Raw genomic sequence first — 23,277 nt, 5'->3', positions numbered from 1 at the left:
CCCTGTCCTGACTTTACTGAAATGTGTTGCTGCCATCAAATTCAAAATGAGTTGATATTTTTCATGAAATAGTAAAATATCTCAGTTTCAACATCTGATATGTTGCTCTTCTGTGAATAAAATGTGTTTATGAGATCTGACAATCATTGAGTTCGGTTTTCATTTACATTCTACACAGCGTCCCAACTTTTTTGGATTTGGGAATGTATACGGATACTGCAACAGCATTATATCTGGTGTCCCTATCAATTAAATCATATTGCATTTTGCAAGACGGGATTGAGAGAACATGGAAAAGTAGGAGCTCCATAAACAATAAATAAACATCACTGGCTTCTTGTGAGTAGAGTGGTTTGATGGTGAAGATGTCTAAAGGCTGTCTGATTACTTATTCATTACCAATAAATCAAACTACCACTTTAAACCTTACATGATGTAAAATGAAGAAAATTGAGATTTAAGATGTCAGAGGGAATTTGAGAAGCTTGCTAGGATTCTTTAAAATGATAGTTTCTTTATGCTTTATTATGAAATGTTCAGCTTCTTATCGAGGAAAGAAATACTTGATCTGACATGACAAGGCACTGAAGGTAAAAGTAACATGAAACCGATAAACTGAAGTCCTTTACGGTGATCTAAAATCTCTTCTTAATAGCAGCACTTCAGTGAATGTGACACACAAACATCCTACAGGTGGCTGCGTTCAGCATCGCTCCATTATCATGACTGCAGCAGCAGCACAGGAGACCCAGTGACAAAATGCAGCAGGAAAACAACAATCTACACACACAGGACAGGAAACAGCAGCAGTCCACTCAGATTGTGGAGGGGGGTCGAACTCATAACAGGAAAGGACGGGGACAATTGGGGGACGTTTACTCACAGCAGAGACACACAGGACGCTCTTTAGTAAACTCAGCTCCATGTTTCTGAGTATTAACCATCCCCGACCAACAGCCCAGCACCGGAACGTAAACAAGACAATCTTTACTAATCACAATCTGATTCATTGTTTCAGGTTTAATGTTCTTCATGTGAAAACAAATGCACAAGCTTACTGAGCCACTTTAACTCTTTAAAACCTAAATTTCTGGACTAAAAGGCCCAGAAAATATCCTGTGAGTACGTGCTTTTGCCCATTTTTCCACAATACTCAGAACTTTTAATATATGGCAGTTATTTACATTTTACTGCATGTTGGGACTTCTGGTTTGTCGATGAGACTGTAGACAGCTAAAACGAAGAGCTCCTGGCCGAATAAGTTTAAAAAATGGAGAAAACCCTTATAATCATAACTCGACAACGGAAAAATAATTAACATGGATAAAACACATTTTACTGCATGCTAAGAGTGTTTTAACAGTTTAAAATGAAAAAACACAGAAAATGGGAGAACTTTATGCTAGAATCTTAGTGAGAAAATGGGAAATTACAGTAATAACCACATGCTGGCTGTGAAGCACAGTTTCTCAGCTTTCAGAAACTGTTTGAATTTTCTGATAATACAAACAGTCATGCAATTATGGTCATGCAAAGTGTGCTTCAACAGCGCGTTGTCGGTGACGCGCTAGCATTTAAAGGGTTAAATAGTCATGGAAACATGCAAATTAACACCAACAGTCTTTTAGGACCTCTAAATGTGGCTGCACTGATGGTTAGAGCCTCTGCAAGGATTCCTGGAAACATCTGGCGGCAAACAGACCTGCTTCAGGGATCCTCTAAACATCCTCAAAGTCCACAAAAACTCCTAGAAAAAAACTAAATCAATATAATTCTATCCATGGAAACTCCTGGAAAGTTCTCAGATGCCACAACAGTAATTAAAAGGACTCCTGGGAACAATAACATGTCCACAAAAACTCCTAAAAACACAAATAAGCTCTTTTTACATCCACTATATCTCCTGTAAAGACCTCAGTGACCGCAGCAGCTTTGCCAAGGGCTTCTGGGAGATTTTTAAAAAATTCAATGACCACCAACACCTCTTTACGGACACATGAAGCATCCTTGATGTTTACAAAAACAGTTAAAACACATATATAACCCAACTGTAGCGCACAATAACTCCTGGGAATCCTCAACGACCAGACCCATGCATTATTTAACAGACCACAAAACTCCTAAAACCCTCATGGATCCCTTTAGTAACCACATAGTAATCCTAAAATGAACCTGGAAACTTGAAAATGCCTTATTAAGGTCAGTAGACATCCAGCCAGAACAGAACCACTGCTGAAACACCTTTAAACTAAACAGAAACAACTTAAAAATAATAATAAATTCATTATCTGCTCCACTTTAACCCCAGGAAAGTCCACAATGATCACAGCAGATACTACAAGGCCTTATGACTGTCTGTTTAAATGTCTTAAGGACGCCAGATTCTCCACAAGCAGCTCAAACATCCTAAATATTCACATTAACTCTTGGAAAGTCTTCAGTGACCACAGCAGGTTTTACCTGGTCTGCTTGAAATATCAAAATCACCACAAAATATCCTTAACACCCTCCTGTAGCTCAGAGCTAACCTCCAAATATTTTCATAATGAACCTTTAAAAACACAGAAATGCTTCCACAACCATTGATGTAGCACCAAACCAACAACACTGTAACATCCTTAAATGAATAAGTACTGGAGAACCCTCTGTGACCACAACAGCATTTTCAGGGAAAAATTACCAAAAAAATTCCACCAAAAATCACCGAACACAACAAAAAAATCCCATTAAAACCCCATAAACAACCACAAAAGCCCTAGAACACAACTAAGCTTGTGATATAACTCGTGGAAAGTCCTAAAGGACCACAGCAGCCTCCATTAGGGCTCCTGAAAACCTCTACGGAAGCCCTTAGGGACACTTCTGAAAATTACAATGTCCACAAAATTACTGAAATACAAATAATCTCATTGAATACCAAATTAACACCTGAAATGACCTCTTTATCATCTGATTACAAAAGCTCCTAAAACACAGCTATCCCCGTTAATATCACACAGTGACTCCTACAAAGTCATCATGACCACAATGGCATTTTCAAGGAGTCACGGAAACATTACAATGCTTACAAAACACCTAAAAGCACACAAAAAAACTTGTTTTTTTTTTCCAAATAACGCCTGAAACATGCTCATCTCATTAAAAAGCCACTAAACACAAATAAGCTCTTAATATGTCCCAGCATAAGTTATGGAAAGTCCTCAGTAACCACAACAATCTCCATCAGGACTCCTGATAGCAACCAAAAACTCTATACTCATCCTTGAAACATCCTAAATGTCCAAAAACAAGACTCATCACATCCTACAATAGCTCCTGGAAATCTGTCTATGACCACAACAGACACATTAAACAAAAAAAAAAACTCTTAAAAACACAAAAAACTTCACCATATCCCAAAAATAACACCTGGAAAGTCACTGGTGAGCTACACCAGCTACTATTTGGACTCCTTGTCTTATCAAAATGGCCTTTAAAAACTCTTAAACCCTCCTGGAACTCAGCAAAAACCACCTAATATTTATATGATGACCTGGAATCAAAAATCTTCTCCAAGGACCCAGGAACTATCAATCTGTCATCAAACTAACATCTTCAGAACATCCTTTACGTCTATAAAAACCCTCATTATATCCTATAATAACTCCTGGAAACCACTCTAACACCACAGCTGCATGTTCAAGGACTCCAAAAATGTTCAAATGTCCACAAAAATTCACAAAAATCCCATTCTATCCCCAACCAACACCTAAAAACAACCTCCTTTCACCATTAAAATAACCACAAAAGCTCCTAAAGACAAAAAAAAAAAAAACCTTTGTAATACATCCCACCAAAACTCATGGAGGGTTCTCAACCACAGCAGCCTCCAAAAGGACTCCTGGAAACTCCTGATGGCAACCCAACCTCCACTCTCATCCTTGAAAGATCTTTAATGTTCACAAAGACATATTTCCAAAGACCTTTCCCCCACAACAGCATTCTCAAAGACTTAAGAAAGCAGTTAAAGAACTACAAAAACACACAGAGAACCTCATATTGACCATAAAAACTCCGTAAAAACCCCCCTGACCTTTATGTGACAAAAATTCCTCTAGAAGGGCACCGGACCCAGAAACTGCCAACCTACCATCAAACCAACAACAAGCATCTTTTAAACATCATTAATATTTACAAAACACCCTCACTACATCCTATAATAACTCCTGGAAACACCCTATCACCACAACGGCCTTTTCAAGGACTGCTTGAGACATGGAGCACAGGAGGAATAACACCTGAAACAACCTCTTCATTTTTATTCCACCACAAAAGTTTCTCAAACTCAAGCAGGCCCATTAGAAGACCCCCAGTGACTCTTGGAAAGCACAAACAATCTCTTTAAAAACCTCAATGTCAACAAAACCTCTCATTATATGTTAAGATGACACCTGAAAAGCCCTCTGTGACCATGAGAGAATTTTCAAGGACTTCTAGAAACATCAGAACGACCCAAAAAACTCAAAAAGACACACATGAAACCCTCACAACCCCCCCATAATGCCTTAATAGCAATTGGTGAGTTACACCAGGCACTAATATATGGCTCCTTGCTTTGTCAAAGTGACCATACCTGGAACTAAGTGATAACCACCAAATAGTTTAATGACCTGGAACGCTTAAATGACAAAAATGCTCCTACAAGGACCCTGGAAACTTTTCAATGACCACAGAAATCAGTGGAAATCCAAGCAGAACGTTTTCTCTGTCTCTTGCTGTGAACTATTTGAACCGAAAGCTACACTAAATAACTTTAAATCATTCTAGAGCTCTTTTACATAGTTAACTTTCAAACTAGAGAACACTTATTCAAATTGAGTTGATAATCTCTTAAAGCTACATTAGATCAGATTTAGTGATTCCAGTTTAAGAATTTGCTCCTTGAATCCATTATTTATGTAAAGAACACTTCGTTTTGGAAGTTAATGAAGCAAAAATCAACATGGACATGCGGAACACTGGGACATTGGAGGGGCATTTTGAATCAAAAACAGGCCTAATTAACAATCACTACCTGCAGCCTTATTTAATACAAAAAGTTGGGGTAAATAAAAGTCAAGACGCTTGAAGTCAGGTGATCATCAGAGATGTGATCATCCAGCTTCATCCTGACTGAAACAAACCTGAGATTTCATGGAGAGTTTACAAATGTAGGCAATGTGAGTGAAATAGATAAGACAATGATTCCCTTTTGTACAGATCCCCCCCTCAAATATTAACCTCCTCCTAACAAACTCGGTAAATATCCCAGCCTCATCATCCTCCCGGAGCAGAAGAAGCGCTTCAGCATCAACATGTGAGAAGAAAAAGTTTGCAGCAGAACTCACCGAGCAGAGTCTGGGTTTGATGATGGTCTCTGGACTCTCAGTAAATCCTCTTCAGCTCTAAAATCAGGACAGGTCGATGCCAGCTCTCTGTCTGATCACCTGGAGGATCCACAAACACACTGAACACACGTGAGCTGAGCTGAGCCGCTCCTTCGGCGGAGAGACAACCTGCCGCTGCTGCCGTGATGCGTTCAAAGGCTGCTCGGAAACTCCCACTTCTCATCTACGACAACCTCCAATATTAGTCAATGATTTTATTTACTTTATGGACAAAAGTATTCGACCGCTTGACCACAGTGACTTTAATGACATTGTATCTAAATACACGTACTCTAGCTAGGTAGCTGACCCCCTTTTGCAGCGATAACTGCCTCCTCTGTTCTTGGAAGGCTTTCCATAAGATTTTGGAGTGTTTCTGGGAATTTGTGCCCAGTCATTCTGTAGAGCAGTGGTTCTCAACTGGTGGGTCAGGACCCAAAAGTGGGTCGCAGCGCAGTTTTCAGTGGGTCGGGAATGGATGTCATGCCATTTAGGCTATTTTACTTGTTTTTTGTGATAATGGGTGAATTTAAATGTTTTATTAATATTTCTACTCACTTATCTGCTTTTCTTGCAATAAAAAGCTACTTTAACCATAATAATGAAAAAATGTCTCAAGGTCTCAGAAACTGGCAAAACTTTACAGTTGGAAATTAGCCTTTAGTTACAATCTGGCGCTTTAACATGTCCACGTTTATTACTGTGCAGTGTCCCCTACAATAAAAAAGATATAATTAATTAATTAATGATAAAAGCCACATTGTCCTTACTTGCCACATCTTTTGGCCCAAACCTGTCTAAAAGTTCTGCACAGTGCTCATTGTGCACACATGGAAATAAATACATAAAAGGATCTATCAAATTAAAAATAGATAAACAAATGTATAAAGAAAACGTTGTTGTGGTGTTTTGATATCTGCAATACTCATTGTCTCATAGATTTAGAAATGTAAACATGTTATCCAGGGAATATTTTCATATAGGACCTTTTCTCTCTAAACAGTCAGCAACAGCTGATACGCAAGCAGTTATTATCTTCTAATGATGTTTTAAAACCTGGTCACAAACAACAGCAAGTACATTAAAACCCATCATATCTCTCCATAAGAGGATGATCAAAATTCAGGACAGGAAACAGCTTCATGTTCACTAATGTAGTATAGTAAGTAAATGTTTTATGTTTGGAGATGTGAGGGGATGAGATATAGCTATTGTGTGTTATAGCAATAGCAGTGATAAGTCATGCAGAAAACTCCAACTCATCACTGTACATGAGACCACTCTTGAAAAACCGTAATATACAGGCCAAAAAAATGAATTCCTCAGCCTGCATTTGTTGTCTTTTTCCTACCTTACTAATTTTTGTATCTATGAAAGTTTTCTGTCTAATGGCAGCCTAAGAAAATTATATCACACCTAATGGCTGTGTCCAGTTTTAGTCTGAGTTGCTGTTTTTCCCAAAAATTCAATGTCATCAAACGCACCTACAGGCTTTCTTTATGCCGGTGTTTTAGAGACCATGGCTCCCTCTAGTGGTGACAGACTGTGTTCACAGGTGCAGCTTTAGTATGGGAGCTTTTAAGTTCTCAGTAAAAAGACCAAGACAAAAAGATGGTATTTTAAAGGAAGTTTATTATTGTTCCACTGCTGTATTGGAGACATGTTCACTGAATATGTTTTATGTCACATAAAATAAAATAAAAATTTAAAACAGACTTCTAAAAGTGGAGTAAAGTTCAGAGAGCATGGTGAGTATATTCAGGTGTTACTCCCACTAATCTATAAAAGATTTAATGTATAAAATTCAAAATGGTTATATCCTTGATCCAAAGCAGATACAATGTTAGACGTAGAAATTTACTGTCATTAAGAAGAAGATCAGCATCTGGATGGATTGTGTACAACCACAATTCCAAAAAAGTTGGGGCGCTTTGTAAAATGTATATAATAAAGAAAGCTTTGATTGTAAAATCTCATAAACCCATATTGTGTTCAAAATAGAACATAAATAACATATCAGATGTTGAAACTGAGACATTTCATCATTCCATGAAAAATATTTTGAAAAAATGTAAACCCCTTGCTCAGAGATTTCTCAAGATTCTCTGAATCGTTTGACAGTATGGACTGTATTCAGTGGGATATTCAATGTCTTCACAAATAAACGCCGAAGAACACTTTTCTGAAAATGTTCCACAGGTTTTAGACATAGTTTTTTTGTTTGTTTGCTTTTTTTTTTTACAAATCTTTGCCCATCTTTACTTCTGAGAGAGACTCTGCTTCTCTAACAGCAGCTGCTTCTCCAGCTGTTTCTCATTAGTACCATTCACTTTTCCAGCCTTTTGTCACCCTGTCCCAACTTTTTTGAGATGTGTTGCTTGCATCAAATTGAAAATACGTAACAGTTTTTAATGAATTGCTAAAATGTCCCAGTTTCAATATCTGATGTGTGGTTTATGTTCTATTGTGAACAACATACGGGTTTATGAGATTTGGCAATCATTGCATTGTTTTATTAACATTTTACACAGCGCCCCAACTTTTTTGGAACTAGGGATGTATTTATACAAAGTACAGCAGCCCTTTGAGGACACGTATCTATACACTCCTTTAAACCCCCTTAAGTCTGTGATAAACACATTTTGGAGGGTTTTCAAAGAATCAACTCTTTTTTAATTCTCATCAGGATTAAAAATGCTGGTTTTTATCTGATACTGAGGCTTTTAACTTAGAAGAAAACAACCCAAATGTACTCATTATCAATAGAAAATGATGTAAAAATGAATGCATGATGTGTGTACGCTTAGGGCTTTTGTAACAAAGAAACCTGAGCAGAAAAGAATAAGAGCACTGAAACAAACAGACATAGAAAACAGTTGCGTCTCAATAAAGTGGTATTTACTTTACACATCTAGTGACTCCTGTGACAGCAGGTGGTGTTTATAGCTTGTAAGCTCAACATTGACAGTGAGGAGGTGTAGTTTTCATTCTGGACTTTGGTTTGAAGCTGTTAAGAGTTAGTTCCTTGTCCTAAATCTGTTTTAAGGCTTTGTTTCATCATTAGAGGCACCATTTATGGGCACAGAACAACATATGGATGCAACAAGAGAAACCTTTAACAAAGATGAAAACTTCTACAACCTCAAAATTATATAAAAAACAAAAACAATCACAGTTGCAGCCTTTAAATTTCCTCCCATTTAGCCTTTATTGTCCTTGACATGTTCTCCCAGTGCTGCATACTAATGTATGAATGCGTCTGAATGGAATGATTCAATGCTAATGGAATATTTGCATAGCAGCCTCTACCATCGCTGTCAAACGTTTAAGAAAGAACTACACAAGCTAAGTCCATTTACTATTTCAGTAAATGCTCACAACACACTATTGTCTGATAATGATTTTATATACTTATCTAAATTCACAGGGAATATATTTGTTTGTAGTGATTATTACATAGTTAAACAGCCGTTAGATGACACTTAATGGCTCCAGCCAATATATTTCTCTTCTTTTGCTGGCAAAACTAACTGCTCTCTTGTATGCGACCAAACCCTGTTTAAAAGTGATTCATCAAACTAATAAAACTGCAAAAGAAACCAGACTTTTTCCACAGAAACGGCTGGGAGCAGCTGTTCAGAAAAAAGCAGAGGACATTTGTCAGTGTATGGCTTTGTCCAATGGATCTGTTTTGAATAGAGCACTAAAGATGTCTCTGAATCAGCTCCGAGATTATTAGATTATCAATCAGAATTTGGCAGTAAAGTGGATGTGAAATATTTTGGCACAAAATGCCCATAAGTAAGCACCATTTGCCGGTGAATATCTTCAGTCTGATCTGATAACAAGGAGGTAGTGTTAGCTGTTAGTACACATGCAGATTATTCTGTATTATGATGGATTACATGGGGTCTGCATGACATCTTTGGGTTATTTCATTGCTAAATAAAAAATACAAATTAGGCCAAATGTGAAGCATCCAATTAATTTTCAGGTGCATCAGAATGCAAGGTTTTCCTTTTTTTCTAAAAAAAGGTTTCAGATTCTTAAATTTCACTAAGGCACATAAAACAGCCACGACTCAGCTATAAACATTTAAAGTGAGATTAATGACTGACTGGCTATAAAAATTACTTTATATAAATTAGTTTAAGGTGTTAACATTTAACAGTAAGGTTCCTGTTAGTTTTTTATGTTTTTTTCTGGATGCGTCTTGATCCATGAAGAAGTTTTTCTGTAATTTGTTGTTTTTATCGTCAAAACGCTGATAGAATATATAGAATTCTAAAACAAATTCAACCACTGATGTCTGCAGACTCATAAGGTTATACTGGTAACTATATGATATTATGTATGATGGATATTGTACAAACACTAGTACAAAACATTCCACATTAAAAATAACAAACTTAACATCACTGCAATAGATTTTCAGTAAATTATGTAATGATGTAGAGATAGCTTAGTTTTTCTGCCTGTTTTCTCTGTATAAATTCTTATGACTCCCACCTTTCTGAAAAATTACACATGAAAATATCACAAAGAAAGGGATACACACAGGTAGTGTCTTATAAAATCGTGCACGCTGTTGGATATTTGGCAGCAAACACTTTCTTCTCCGTCCCGTAGACAAAGTAGCTGTAGTCTTTCCCACCATAGGTGTAATAAGCATGAGTCAGGGGCACCAGCTCAATGGTCTGACGCTGCAAAACAGAAAATTAAAGTCATTAAATTAATCAGTTTCTAGCTATATTTAGGGAAGTTAAACAGACAAACATTATGCATTAAATAGTAACATCTCATTACAAGATTCACTGCAATTCTGTCATGGCAGATTTTAGACAACTTTTCATCATTCAGTCTTTTAAACACATTTGGCATCAAGTCTTTCTTTTTCTGAAGAAAGCCATCAGCACCTAAAAAGTCCACCACCAGTTCAACAGGATCGCCTTTGTGAGAGCTGGTGAGATGTCACATCCACAGCCAGGACCAAAAGCTGTACCCTTGTGAGTGCATGGACAAGACCAATGAGAGGTCGCATGCCAAGTACTGTGAGAAGGTGGAGATATGCCAAAGGAAGGGCTTGCAGATTTTGCGAACCTGTGGAGGTGGGGTGCTTTGCAGGGAGTTCACTCTGCAGGGCATTTACATCGCTGGGCACAACAGTTAGTGGCAGAAAAAGCCATGAGCTGGCTAAGGACAAAGAGGGTTGATCTGTGGACAGATACTGCTGGGACACAAGCCTGGAGTCTGATCAACCCTGGCTGGGTCACTTGGGTGAGGGTGTCTCATGTTGAAAGACCCAAAACACCCGATGACCCCAGGTCACATCCCTGATGACATGTCCTAGAGATACATCTTTCAGCATCTAAATAGCTAAAGGCTACAAAAGCTGTAATTAGAGCACTATCTGTTAACAATAGAGTGAAACTACCACCAAAGGCCTGATTCAGCAAAAATTATAGTAACTGCTAAAGCTTCATATACAGTCCCCTCCAAAAGTATTGGAATAGTTGGCCCAATTCCTTTATTTTCACTGTAGACTAAAAACATTTGGGTTTGAAATTAAAAGATACATATGAGACAATAGATCAACATTTTAGCTTTTAGTTCCAGGTATTTACTAGTGATCTGATGAACAACTTAGGAGATAGCTTTATTTGTAACAGAACACCACATGTTTAGGTGAGCAAAAGTACTGGAACAGATAGACTAAAACAGATTAAAGAGAATAAGACTTAATATTTAGTTGGAAATCCTTTTCTTGCATTAACTGCATTAATCCTGTAACCCACTGACATCACAAAACTTTTGTATTCTTCTTTTGTGATGCTCTTCCAGGCTTTCACTGCAGCCTCTTTCAGTTGTTGTTTGTTTTGGGGATTACTCCCTTCAGTCCTTTAGCAGGTAAAATGCATGCTCTATAGGGTTCAAGTCTGGAGATTGACTTGGCTAGTTGGGGAGCTAGTTGATAAATTACACTCATGCCTAAATCGGTCAGGAGAAGAGCAAATCAAAATTTCCACCAATGGAGGTTTCAAGTGCAAGATTTGCTCTTCTTTAAATAAAGAAATTCCAATTTTCATCAAACTGCTGCTACAGCTGCATTCACACTAATCTTTTCACTGGCCACCATTGTTTACAGGCTTGTAGTCCCTTAAACAAAACCACACCTGTAGCCACTGCCCAATTCTTCTCAAATAACAGTGACTGGTCCGATCATACTGAGACCGGGACAAGCATATCAGCTTGCCACTGTATATAATGGATCTGCTTGATGGCAGACATGGAATCTGGGCAACCTATCGGCTTTGCAAGGCTAACAAATATCCCCTTCAATGACTGTTTCCAAGGCCAGATGATTTGGGTATTTACGTTATGCAACATAATCAACATACTTGTTGGAATATACTCATTAGACATTTAATATAAAACAAAATAATACAAATAGCCACAAATGTACGGCTAAAACCAGTTTCTACAGTCACTGGATGAACCAAAACGGAGATCTTATTTTGATCAATTTTACAGGTTAAAACATCAACTTCTAATTTATCTGTCCTCAGCTGGTTCAACAGACTTGTTTGTCTCTGTGCTGAGGCAATAACACATTATAACAATGTGGAGAAATATAGATTTGGTTTAACAGTTTGCCTTAAAACTTCCTGTCATTGTTGTCTCTGCTGCTGTTCTGACTGTCACACCTCTTCCATCTTGAGCCAGATGCACAGCAGCCATCCTGCCTCCACATACAAATAGTTAACAGCAAACTGATTGCTGATTTGTTCCCATTTATTCTCTGACCAGGAACAAATCCAACATTGGAGCATTGCAGCATGGATCACCCTAATGACAGACATGGAATCTGGACAATCCATTGGCTTTGCAAGGTTAGCAATGTTTCCCAAAATAACAAGATAATCATTCATTTACACACGCACAAACAGCAGCAGCACAGAGACACCATTTGCTCTGCAGCACCATTGGGGAAGAGTTTAACTCAGTGCATTTTGAGAATCAGATAATGTCATTTCGACTGGTCTAACTGGTGCAAAAGCCACATGATGCTTTTGAAAACAAGGCCCCTGGTTGTAGCTCGTAAAACTGTAAGCCTGTATCACATACTGTAATTAATGACAGTTGAACAAGTCAGTATCTTGGTGTTTGATGTTTGTTACTTTGTACCTGCTGCAGGATGCGGCTGGTAGAGCTGAATTTATTTAGATGTTGGTTTATCATTGATCTAGAAACAGCACAGATCTCCTCATCAGGGAAGCCCTGGATAGGATAGACCTGCAGGACAAGGAGGGAATGTACATATTAAAAAGTCTGTTAATGTGCCACTGAAACTTTGCAGCTGATGAGTGGACCTAATTGTAGAAAATGTTTTTTCTTTTCTCACCAGAACATTCTCATCCACAAAGAAGGGGTCTCCTGTCACCTTCTCAAACTTCTTGTCAGGAAAGTCAGGCTGGCGGTCTGGAATAAAATCTTCCACATTGTTCTTCCTAGAGAAAAAACACCAACACAAAGAGGTAAATAACGAGATATGGATAACAGAGAATTTGAAAGGTGTACTATTTGTATGCATCTTTAACATACCAGGTCACTGTGAGCAGGATAAAATGCAGCAGGTTTTGGCTGCCATGACAAACAGTGCAGGTTTTAAAGCCATGGCCATGACAGGAAATACACCTGGAGAAGAGACAAAAAGTTTTTTAAAAAATCTAGACCCACCCTGTTGCTGTATTCACACAGAAGTAGAACAAGCAAAAGAGAGGGAACTAACACAAAGCTGTCCAAGCATGCATTTAAAAAAACACAAAACAAACACACAAAAAAACCCAGATCACCTGCTGCAAAGCTACAGTGTAGAAGCATTGAGGATTTAGGTGCTTTCATGCAACAGAGGTGGGGTCCCTGATTGTTAGTAAGCATGTAATTGGTTCAAGTCCACAGATCTCTGAGATAATCATTTAAGCTCCATGTTTACAGCATTGTAGTAATCACCAAACACCAGAAGGCGGCACATTATTTATAGCAGAAGTAGACAAAGCACACTGATGTGTCAATGCGATTTTTGCTTTGTTGAAAAATCTCTTTGCAAGCCAGTGGTTTGTTTCTGAATACCCTCAATACAAAAAGGATCTTCAGAGTAAATAACATTTCTTTTACCATCAGGTTGGTTGTAGGTATTTATTAGCCACCAACACTGATCTTATTGCTGCGAAGAGGATTTTTTTAATCGGGTGCTGTATCCCGTATACTTTTTTGATCACTTTCTATTCCCCAGTTACCGTAATTTCCGGACTATAAAGTGCACCTGAATATAAGCCGCACCAGCTAAATTTAGGGGAAAACCAAATGTGTACATATACAAGCCGCACTGGACTATAAGCCGCAGGTGGAACGGTGGCGCGGTGGAAACACCTCGGCCGTCTGCTCTCTGTGTGTTCAGCCAATCTTCAAGAAAGTCTTCAAGTTCGGGCCATCTGCTTTTATTACCTCTGAAAGCTTTTTTCGTCTTTTTTGCATTGAGCCAGTTCTTGACGTTGGCGTCTCCAACGTCTCACCATTGATTCACTGACGCCAAGGGTACGTGCAGCAGCTCGTGAAAACATCCTTTGCGCAAACTGTCTCGCTCTCGTAAAGTCTGTCTTGCTCTCGTTCTGTCTCTCGTACTGCATTTGGTTCCACTTTTGCTTTTGTTGTTCGCGCGAACTGCCTGTCTCACTCTTTTCCGGCCTCCAGCATTTCCTGCGGGAGCCCGCCTCTTAAAGGTGGGGGACGTGGACCGGCCATAAAGCCCATAGAGTTTAAAGGTGGGGGACCGTAACCTGTAAAATCCATAGATTTAGAAGGTCCCCTAGTGGCCGTTAGCTGTAACTAATCTATGTAAAAATCCATAGATTAGCCGCATCATTGTATAGGCCGCAGGGTTCAAAGCATGGGAAAAAAGTAGCGGCTTATAGTCCGGAAATTACGGTAATCAATTTTTGCTTGTGCATTTACTTGTGCTTAGCTAAATAGCTCTTACTAAATATTCAATATTGTGTTTTATGCTGATGATACCCTCTTTTAGGCTAATATTTTCAGGGAAAAAACAGCTATTTCCACATCAGAGATTTAACTTGAAAGTGCTGAATCTGTGTATTTGACAGGAGCACAGAGCTTTGACATTTACTGTGAAATGTTCAGATATTCACGGCACAGTCTGTAGTGTTAGATCATAAATCAAATAAGTCACTCTTGTCTACTCCTCTTTATCTCGACTCTTATCGGCAGAGTTTTCAGGTCTCCTCTCACCTCTTCATGCCTCTCCCGTGACACATAGAACATCGCGTTCTCCCAGAGTTCTTGTGATTGCCCGGCCTATTTCTGTAACCACTACCATGGCAGCTCATGCAACGCTTCTGCAAGACGAAGAAGGAAATTCAGAGCAACAGACAAGACAAAGAACAAACAGGCTGGACTCCCACCTCTTACGACCTCTACCATGACAGGACGTGCAGCGTCTATTCCTAGAATGACCATGACCATGACAGAAGGTGCAACGCTTCTGCAAGACCAACATGGAAATTCAGTCAAACAGACAAGAAAAAGAACAAGCAGGCTGGACTCCCACCTTCTCTTAACACGCTTCCCATTCCGCTTTACACGCTTCTGCAAAATCAGATGAGGATTTGAGTACAAATGGGAATAACCTAAACATATGAGGCAACATTTTACAGCATGCAATCGTTTTTCTATGCAGAACTGGTTTTAGAAATATTTTGTGAGGGCTGTAAAACAAACACTTAAATGTTGTTAATGGCTGAAATTTGGTAGTAAACTAACTGACTGAAGTTTTTTCTTTTTGTTTTTTTTTTATGCCTTTATTGGCTAGGACAGACAAAGAGAAACACTGGAATCGATCCTGTGACCAAGGCGTTGAAGACTACAGCCTCAATATATGGGCACCCTCTCCACCAACTGAGCCAAACTGGAACACAGGTCTGACTTAAAGTTTTACCCCATGCACCAGCTAGGCCTCTGTCTGAGTTTTGCTTGGTTGGAACTTTGATGCCTAGAACGCAGTAGACATTAGTTTAAAAATTAGGGCTTATCCAATCTAATATGAACCAAAAAGGCAAGCAAATGGCATAACCAAACAAGCAGGACATAACCAGGGATTTAGTGGTGGCTGCGGCAGTGTATAGACTAGAGATGTTATGGTATTGTTAATTTTGCAGAATTGCAGTGATAGAAGTGTCTCAATGTCATAACAGACATGTGATAGTTTGAAAAATAGGTCTTCAGAACAAAAAGTGTCATTGTTTTATTGGAACCAAATAAGGGGAAGGGGGAACTATAATTACCATCAGCCCTTTGTGCTCCACTTACTGGCTTGTTCTAACAAAGTGAAAATAGTGGATGCAACAAGTGGCAATAGAGGACTGAGTGAGATGTCGGAGGCACCAGCAACTTTTAAATCAGACGTGAGGAAGCATTTTGGTCTCCCGATGTTGAGAAATGAAACAATATGCAGTCACTGCCAGACTGTGGTGACACACTTAATGGGGAATATGGGTAACATGAGGAGCCACTTTGCGAATCATCACCCTGTTGCCCCCCCCCCCCCCCCGCTAATGGGGAAACTAACAAAAACTGCATGAATAAACAAAATGGATTTTGATAACAAAAATGGGTCTAGGATTTCTAAAAGGTGGCAGGGGATTATGTTTCCACACTGCCACCCACTAAGTCTATCAAAATGATACATAAACTAAAAAATGACCCAAAATAAGGACAGGTGGGAGTCACAAATAGGGGGGGTAGGTAAAATAACATATTTTTGATTTTCTCCCACACACCGGCACTCAAACAAATAATTTTTTTCAATTCAAATACAAAGAGAGAGCCAACTGATGGTTGTGACCCTCTGGCACACATAACCCAACTGAACTGAGCAGCAACCTGCCTCCCACATAACAGGACGGGGTGGAGTTATGACAGTTTCATGTTACACTTTAAACTTTAATCTTGAAGTCAGTGATAGCTGGGTCAGATATAGGAGCTAAAGTCGAGTCTATTCATGCTCAGTTGGTACACTCAGCTTTGTGTTCCATGGTTTTTGGAAAATTCAAGTCTCCCAATGTCATATGGAGGTTTCCAACTTCTGACCAGACACCTTACAGCTTTGACTATAATTTGACAATCAGTTATAGGAACTGACAGAGAAAAGATACAAGAAAAGAAAACATCAGCAACAAAAAGTACTCTAGTCTGCTCTTTCAAAATAATACTAAAGGTGTAAGCTTTTTTTTTATTCCATCATATCGTTTATGTGTCTTGTTGATATGTCGATTAATTTGCACCATCCTAATTCAATAAATAAACCAAACAGGTAACGTTACCTGGCCTCTACCAAAGCACGCACTACAGCGAGTTCTCCCACAGCCGTGACAACTGTGACAAACCTACAACACAAACACACAAACAATAGTGTTATGCAACACAAAAATCCTAACAGCTCAAAGCTCATTTTGTCTGAAAAAGAAAAACATCTTTACCTTGACGAAAGATGAGTGTGGCACCCGCACCTTCTCCACCCTGTCGGTGAATCTCTCGGGTAACACTACAGGAATGTCCCAGGGTGGAGGGCTCATACCGTACTGAGGACCGTCCACCGGCTGCCCTGTTTGAAGGAAAACTAAAATTACTACTGTACAAATGTTTGGTTTAAACACTCACACTGCTGTTTAAACATATCAGAGCTGCCACTGTGACTGCTGTGTTTCATTCATGCTTTGTGCTGCTTGTGACAAACCACAGTCATTCTCTGTCACCCAAATTTTTCTTCTTAGGTCTGTTTCACCATACTTAATATTTGCTGTCATTCAGGGACATTTCACCAAAACAACAAAAAATATTTAAAGGCATTTCCTAGCTCAGCAACAGCTCCAACCTGGAAATTGTTCTCTTAAAATATAAGTAAGATTAATATTTCTTCTACAATTGTTGTGAGCAAAGAGACTAAACCCGCAGATGTCTAGGTAATTCTGAACTGCAGGGTTTTATCCATCTTAGTCCTTGTAGGTCAAGAGTGGAGATGATTAAGGTAATGGTAATGGAAACATGTTTGAAATATGCTATACACTGAGTGAATAAAACTGGGATGTGATTCTTTTAATATTAATTTGACATTAAATCCTAATACAGAATTTTAGATACACTCAACTAAAGAGCCGGCCAAGGAGATCGTACACACAAACTGAAGAGACATGTTGAAGCTTTAGCTGGGTTCTACATCTTCTCTGAAGTATATAAGACTGTGTCCCAGCTACTTTAACAAAATAAAATCTTCTTCATTACTTTGAGAATATTGACGTGTAGCTAATAAAGTTAGCTAAATTTACCAGTGTGCCTTAATGTAAGCTATTTCTACATTTTCTCCTGTCCAGTTTAAGGGGGAACCATAATAATTAGGGCTGTGAAAGGAGTAAAAAGGTTATTATGATTTATCAGAGATTCTGTAGTTTATTGTCATTAGTCCCACTCTTTTTAGTGCCCTTTAAATTACCACTATTTTGTGGTTCATTTAGAAATGTTATAGTCATTTTAGATTTTTGTACTGTCTTAAGCTGCGGTCAACTAACTTCCTGTTTGTATACAGAAAAGGTAAATGTTTGATAACTCATGGTTCAGATGACTTCAGGCTTGTCCACTGAGCTGTCAGTGAGTATTTTAAAGTGAAATGAGACATTAAGGAGCAGTGGTGGACTTATTTACATCACTCTGGCTGCTGGGAGACCCTGACGTTGATTAACCAAAGTGTGCTGAAAGGGACGATAAAGCATGAGATTAATCATGGAGTTAGTGCACCAATATTAGACCTTAATCGTGATCAATGCAATTAATTCTGAATCCTGAACCTCCACACTGTTTCAGGTGTAACAGATGATATTTACATAATTCAATCTCCAAATAACTCTAACAATCAGGATTAGCATTGGGGCAGAAGTAACTTCCATAATTCATGCAAAGTATCATAGGGGCTGGGAATAAGGTTGGTGATACCAGTGGGGAAAAAACTGGGTTAAAAATCTTGTTAATCACGAAAAAGAGAAAATGTGAGCACTGATTTTTAAGTTCATATTCATGTTTTACCGTTGTAAGGTTCATACTGCCAGGAGCTGGTCCTGGTCTCGGTGTAAGTCTCCAGTCGATACTGTAAAGAAAGAAGAAAGAACGCGAGGTGGATTAAAAAGTAAATAAGGTTAGTAGCTTAATACGTCTTGATTTGATTGGTTCTCAATTTTCATTATCCTATTCTGTAAGATGAAAGAAGTGCCTCTTTTTAAAGGGTGGTTAAAAGTGTAAAAAAGATTTATTCTTACAAACAATCTAGAGGAATCTAATAAGATATGACACCCATTAATCTCCCTTTGACAGAACTAAATAAATAATTGGACTTAGCCCATGTGCAATCAGGTGGCACTCCTTGGCAGGGTTTAGGGTGAGAACTGGTTTGGTCACTTTGTACTCTGATAGAAAGACAGTTCTGCATGTTGATAAAGAATAAGTCATCCACTTTAGAGGTGCTGTAGGATGTGACATCCAGCTTTAAACAACTGCTGTCTTTTCAAAGAAAACTGTGTGGATGCTATGTCCCGTTTCACTTAAACTTTTTTTGTTTTTTTTAACAGATTTAAACAATGTAGCTTAGGACTCATTAAGACTTTATAAGAACCAGCAGGAACCCCAATTGCAAAATGACCATTGTACATATTTAACAATCAACACTACTTAAGCCTATTGAATTAGATAAAAACTTTTTGTTTACTTTGGAGAGTACTCAAGGCTGCACCTTGGAAACTCAGAAGTATGAGTCCAAACATTGCAGGACTTCAGATTTCACTCAACACTTGTGACTGAAAACACACCCAGTTATGAAATGATCTGAAAGCTGAAGAGGTGATGGTTCAGTGGTGTTGATATGAGATTCAACAGGGTAAACAAATGTATACCATCATTATACCTTGAGGGTTTTTTGGACAAAAAGTGAACAAAATTAAAACTTAAAACTGTATTTGAGACACTGTGTGTCTAAACTTTGTTGACAATCTCCTATGATTAGATTATGATTTTTTTAAAATCAGAAACAGGTCCAGAAAAAGCCTCACAGAGCACAAAAAACACATCAAAATAACCCTAAATTACAGGGATTCCAATTTACAGAGGATTAGTATTACCTACAGACCTCTGTGTGCGTTGAAATATGGTTGCTCAGGAATTTTTACTCCACCAATTACAGACATGGTCATTCTTATGAGATTAAAAACACAGACGTCCTGTGTGATTATTACAAAAATAATCCCTTGTCAAGAGGCCATAAGATGGTTTGAAAAATTAAAAGTGAAACTAAATAAAAATAAAAACTAATTAAAAAAATTCCAAACTGTTTCAAACGTGGCTGGGACACTAACTCATGGACTTTTGCAGGAGTGGTACATAGTTTGTGTGCATGCATGAATGAACGCAATGTATTTACATTTTCTATTACATTAAAAGTGATCTTGTTTTAATCTAGATTATAACAGTATACAGCTCATAAAAATCCAAAATCCACAATCATAGAATATTAGAACATTGTGGAAATTTTCAAAGGTTTCCTGAGTCTTTATTTTCTCACTCTGGTTCAGTCCACACAGCCACAGTCATGGGGAAGACTGCTGACTTGACTCTTTCACAGAAGACAATCAAACTTGACATCCTCCACAAGGAGGGTAAGCCACAGAAGGTCACTGCTGAAAGGGCAGGCTGTTCTCACTGACTGTGTCAAAGAATGTTTATGGAAAGCAGGCTGAAGGGAAAAGTGTGGTAAGAAAAGGAGCACAAGCAACAGGGATGAGCTCAGCCTTCAGAGGACTGTCAAACAAAGCAGATTCAAGAACTTAGGGGAGCTTCACAAGGAGTGGACTGAGGCCGAAGTCAGTGGATCAAGTGCCACCACAGAGACGGGTCCAGGAAATGGGCTACAGGTGTCATGTTCTTAAGCCTAGATCAGACCAAAGATTCACCACGTGACGAGACGGTTCTAGAATGAGTCGCAGCAGTCTGAACTGAGCGTTGCAACTCGAATGAAGCCGTCTGATATAGTCGCATGCGATTCAGCCTGTCAAGCTGCAGAGAGCGGGTTAAAGAATGCAGCAAGCAGAGAAATGTGAAAAGGGACACATAAATCTTGTTTTGAAAGAGTACATACGCCAATTCAGTCAGATACTCGTGCTACTAATTTTAAAAACATCTCTTTTCTCATCTATCCTCCTGATAATCACTTATCATCACCACACAGTATGGCAACAAAATTTCATGGCACGTATAAAAACTAAAATGATTTGCTAGCTCACACTTGTTATAACAAAGATATCACTGAGAATAATTAATGTTCCACTGATATATTCATTTCCTATAGTCTTAAATTTCTCATGGATTATCCAGTAAAGCTCAGCGCTTCCTACTTATGAGCAAAGCCAAATAAAGTAAAGGAGAACCTTTTCTAAACAATGTTTCTATTTTATCACATTTATCTGCTTCTTGGTAATACTTATGCTTACACAGATCTTATTAATGATTTAACACAGAAACTTCAGTCTGCCAAACTCCTGCCTCCTTCATCAGCTGCACATCAGACTTAACAGCTAATAGAGGAGAGGACAGGTTTCAGACTGAGTTTTAAGTGTGGAAACTAGAAAAAATATTTACAGTCATTTCCAAGGAGCAGATATATGATAAAGGGAAATAGAAACAACCTTTTAGAAAAGTCTCCCATTCTCCATCTGTGTTTGTACACAGGAAGTGTTGCGCTTCATGTGATAATCCATGAGAAATCCAAGGCTGTAAAAGCTTACTTGTTCATGAAAAAATAACGGCTTTCCACAGATATCTTCGTTATGACAACAGTGAGATAGAAAAGCATTTTGGTGTTTATATGAGCAGATAAACTGCGCTGCAGTGCTGCGAAACTTCTGCTTGAACTCCTGTCTCCTGCAGCTGAACATCAGGCTTTAATGCGCAGCTGACAGACTGAAGTTTTTGTGTGATAACAAACAAAAAGAGGATCGATGTGATCATTTCCAAGAGGCAAATAACACAATAAATAAAGGTTAATAGGTTATATCGACTGAAAAGGATCTCTCTTAACATAACAAGACTGATCTAGCAATGTATTTTTGTATTCATGGTAACCCAATATAACCTTGTAAAGCAGATGGATACGCCCGTTTTCGTGTTTCCTACTGGCAAATCCATCTTGCAAAGCTCCCCTCTGAACCGTTTGGGCGTGGTTAGAAAGTGACAGGACCAATCAGCATCGAGGGGCAGTACTTTTGGGTGTGGCAGAGTTGTGACGTAAGCAAGCAGCAAGAAGAGGCCAGTGCAGTTATGACAGAAGACATTAGCGCGGACGCTGCTAAAGCATAAGTTTTAATTAGAAACTTGATGACATTTCTTCTTTAAAAGAAGAACAAAGAACAGCATTGAGTTGTTTTCTTTTCAAAAAAAAAAAAAAAACAAGAGTTGTGTAATGGCATGTCAACAGTCCCCATGGTTCCCGTTATGAAGTTCTCTATTGAGTTTACTCCTTCAGTAGGGGCTATGTCACGTGTTTTGTTGCTCTGATTGGACCATAAAGATGTGACAGACAGAACGTTCATCTAATCACCCTCATTTTTTTAAAGGCTCTGCTCTTTCCCAAATGCTGCTTATGAGAGGTTTCTCAGGTTAAACCCAATAAAGAATCTCTGGGAAAATGTAAGAGGAAGATGAGAGACACCAGACTCAATACAGGCCAGCTGAAGGCTGCTATCAGAGCAACCTGGGCTTCATTACACCCCAGCAGGACCACAGAATAATTGACATGAATGAGCATAATTTTTCCAGAAAGTAAACATCTCTGCATTATAACTCCTTTTTTAATTGATGTTTTGTGATATTGTAATATTCTGATATAGTAGAATATTGATTTTTGTCGAGCTGTAAGCCATAATCTTCAAAACTAAAACAAAAACAGTCTTGGAATATTTTCCTTTGTAAGGATGTATACAGAACATAATGCAAGTTTCACTTCTAGAATTAAATCAGAGGGAAAAAAATAACTTTTGCATGATATTCTAATTTTTCTAAGATGCACCTGTACTCTTAGCTTACCAATATAAATATATGGGACCACCAACCCTGAAGAGTGTAAAATTGTTTAACTTTGAAAAAGAATGTTATGATATATAATATTGTAGGTCTTGAGTTGTTTTTAAATATCATATCTTAAGATTTTTAAAACTCTATCAGGTTTATTTCTTCTGTCTTGTTTCCAGTCTTGCCTTCTCCAATCCCACATCACTAAAAATAAATAAGCAAAATATGTTAAAACTACTAAAAACTACATAAAAATTAAGCATTTTTTACATAATAAAAAACTAAATCAAACTAACTGAAAACTAACTGAAACTTAAGTAAAAACAGAGATTTTAAAGCAAAAAATACATAGAAATGAAAACAAATGAAAAAATTTTAAACCACCATGTCTTTGCTCTCAATATTTCGAGCTGCTTTCAAACAATGACTCCTCAGAATGTGAATTTTGTCATACTAAACCAGACAAAGGACAGACGCACGTTCATCCATCATATTCTGCATCAGTCTCTCTCATACCCTGTACACAGTGACCGGTTTGAGCTCTTTGAAGGTGAGGTTTCTGGCCGGTTTGGAGCTGTACTTCCATTTTGACTCCACATACTTGAGCAGGGCCTCTCTGGCTACATCCTCTGATACTGTCGGGACCCTGGAGGAGGAAAGAAAAAACAAAAAACACACATAGGATTGGACTCATCTT

General features: G+C 38.3%; 2 protein-coding genes across 4 annotated transcripts in view; both read right to left on the bottom strand.

Moving 5' to 3' along the window:
• si:dkey-49n23.1 (semaphorin-3D) overlaps window positions 1-5,543 on the bottom strand; it is a 151,053-nt gene extending 145,510 nt beyond the window's left edge. Inside the window, exon 1 of the mRNA XM_041782626.1 lies at window positions 5,367-5,543. The gene's annotated coding sequence lies outside the window, so the exon portion shown is untranslated. The remainder of the gene's footprint in view (window positions 1-5,366) is intronic.
• Window positions 5,544-7,843: 2,300 nt separating this feature from the next.
• ssuh2.1 (ssu-2 homolog, tandem duplicate 1) overlaps window positions 7,844-23,277 on the bottom strand; it is a 29,945-nt gene continuing 14,511 nt past the window's right edge. The window contains exons 4-12 of one of the 3 annotated variants that reach the window (XM_041782852.1): window positions 23,097-23,226; window positions 18,555-18,615; window positions 16,958-17,082; window positions 16,802-16,864; window positions 15,031-15,068; window positions 13,008-13,100; window positions 12,808-12,913; window positions 12,591-12,698; window positions 7,844-10,108 (exon numbers count right to left, since the gene is read on the bottom strand). In XM_041782852.1, the coding sequence (XP_041638786.1) occupies window positions 9,974-10,108; window positions 12,591-12,698; window positions 12,808-12,913; window positions 13,008-13,100; window positions 15,031-15,068; window positions 16,802-16,864; window positions 16,958-17,082; window positions 18,555-18,615; window positions 23,097-23,226 (859 nt within the window). In that variant the 3' untranslated portion in view covers window positions 7,844-9,973. Of the gene's footprint in view, window positions 10,109-12,590; window positions 12,699-12,807; window positions 12,914-13,007; window positions 13,101-14,711; window positions 14,819-14,884; window positions 14,965-15,030; window positions 15,069-16,801; window positions 16,865-16,957; window positions 17,083-18,554; window positions 18,616-23,096; window positions 23,227-23,277 lie in introns of all 3 variants that reach the window. The other 2 variants (XM_041782851.1, XM_041782850.1) reach the window with 2 other exon arrangements.

This window comes from Cheilinus undulatus, linkage group 3, assembly GCF_018320785.1.
Source record: "Cheilinus undulatus linkage group 3, ASM1832078v1, whole genome shotgun sequence".
In the NCBI taxonomy this organism is placed as follows: domain Eukaryota; kingdom Metazoa; phylum Chordata; class Actinopteri; order Labriformes; family Labridae; genus Cheilinus; species Cheilinus undulatus.
This window is presented reverse-complemented; position numbering and strand designations above follow the sequence as displayed.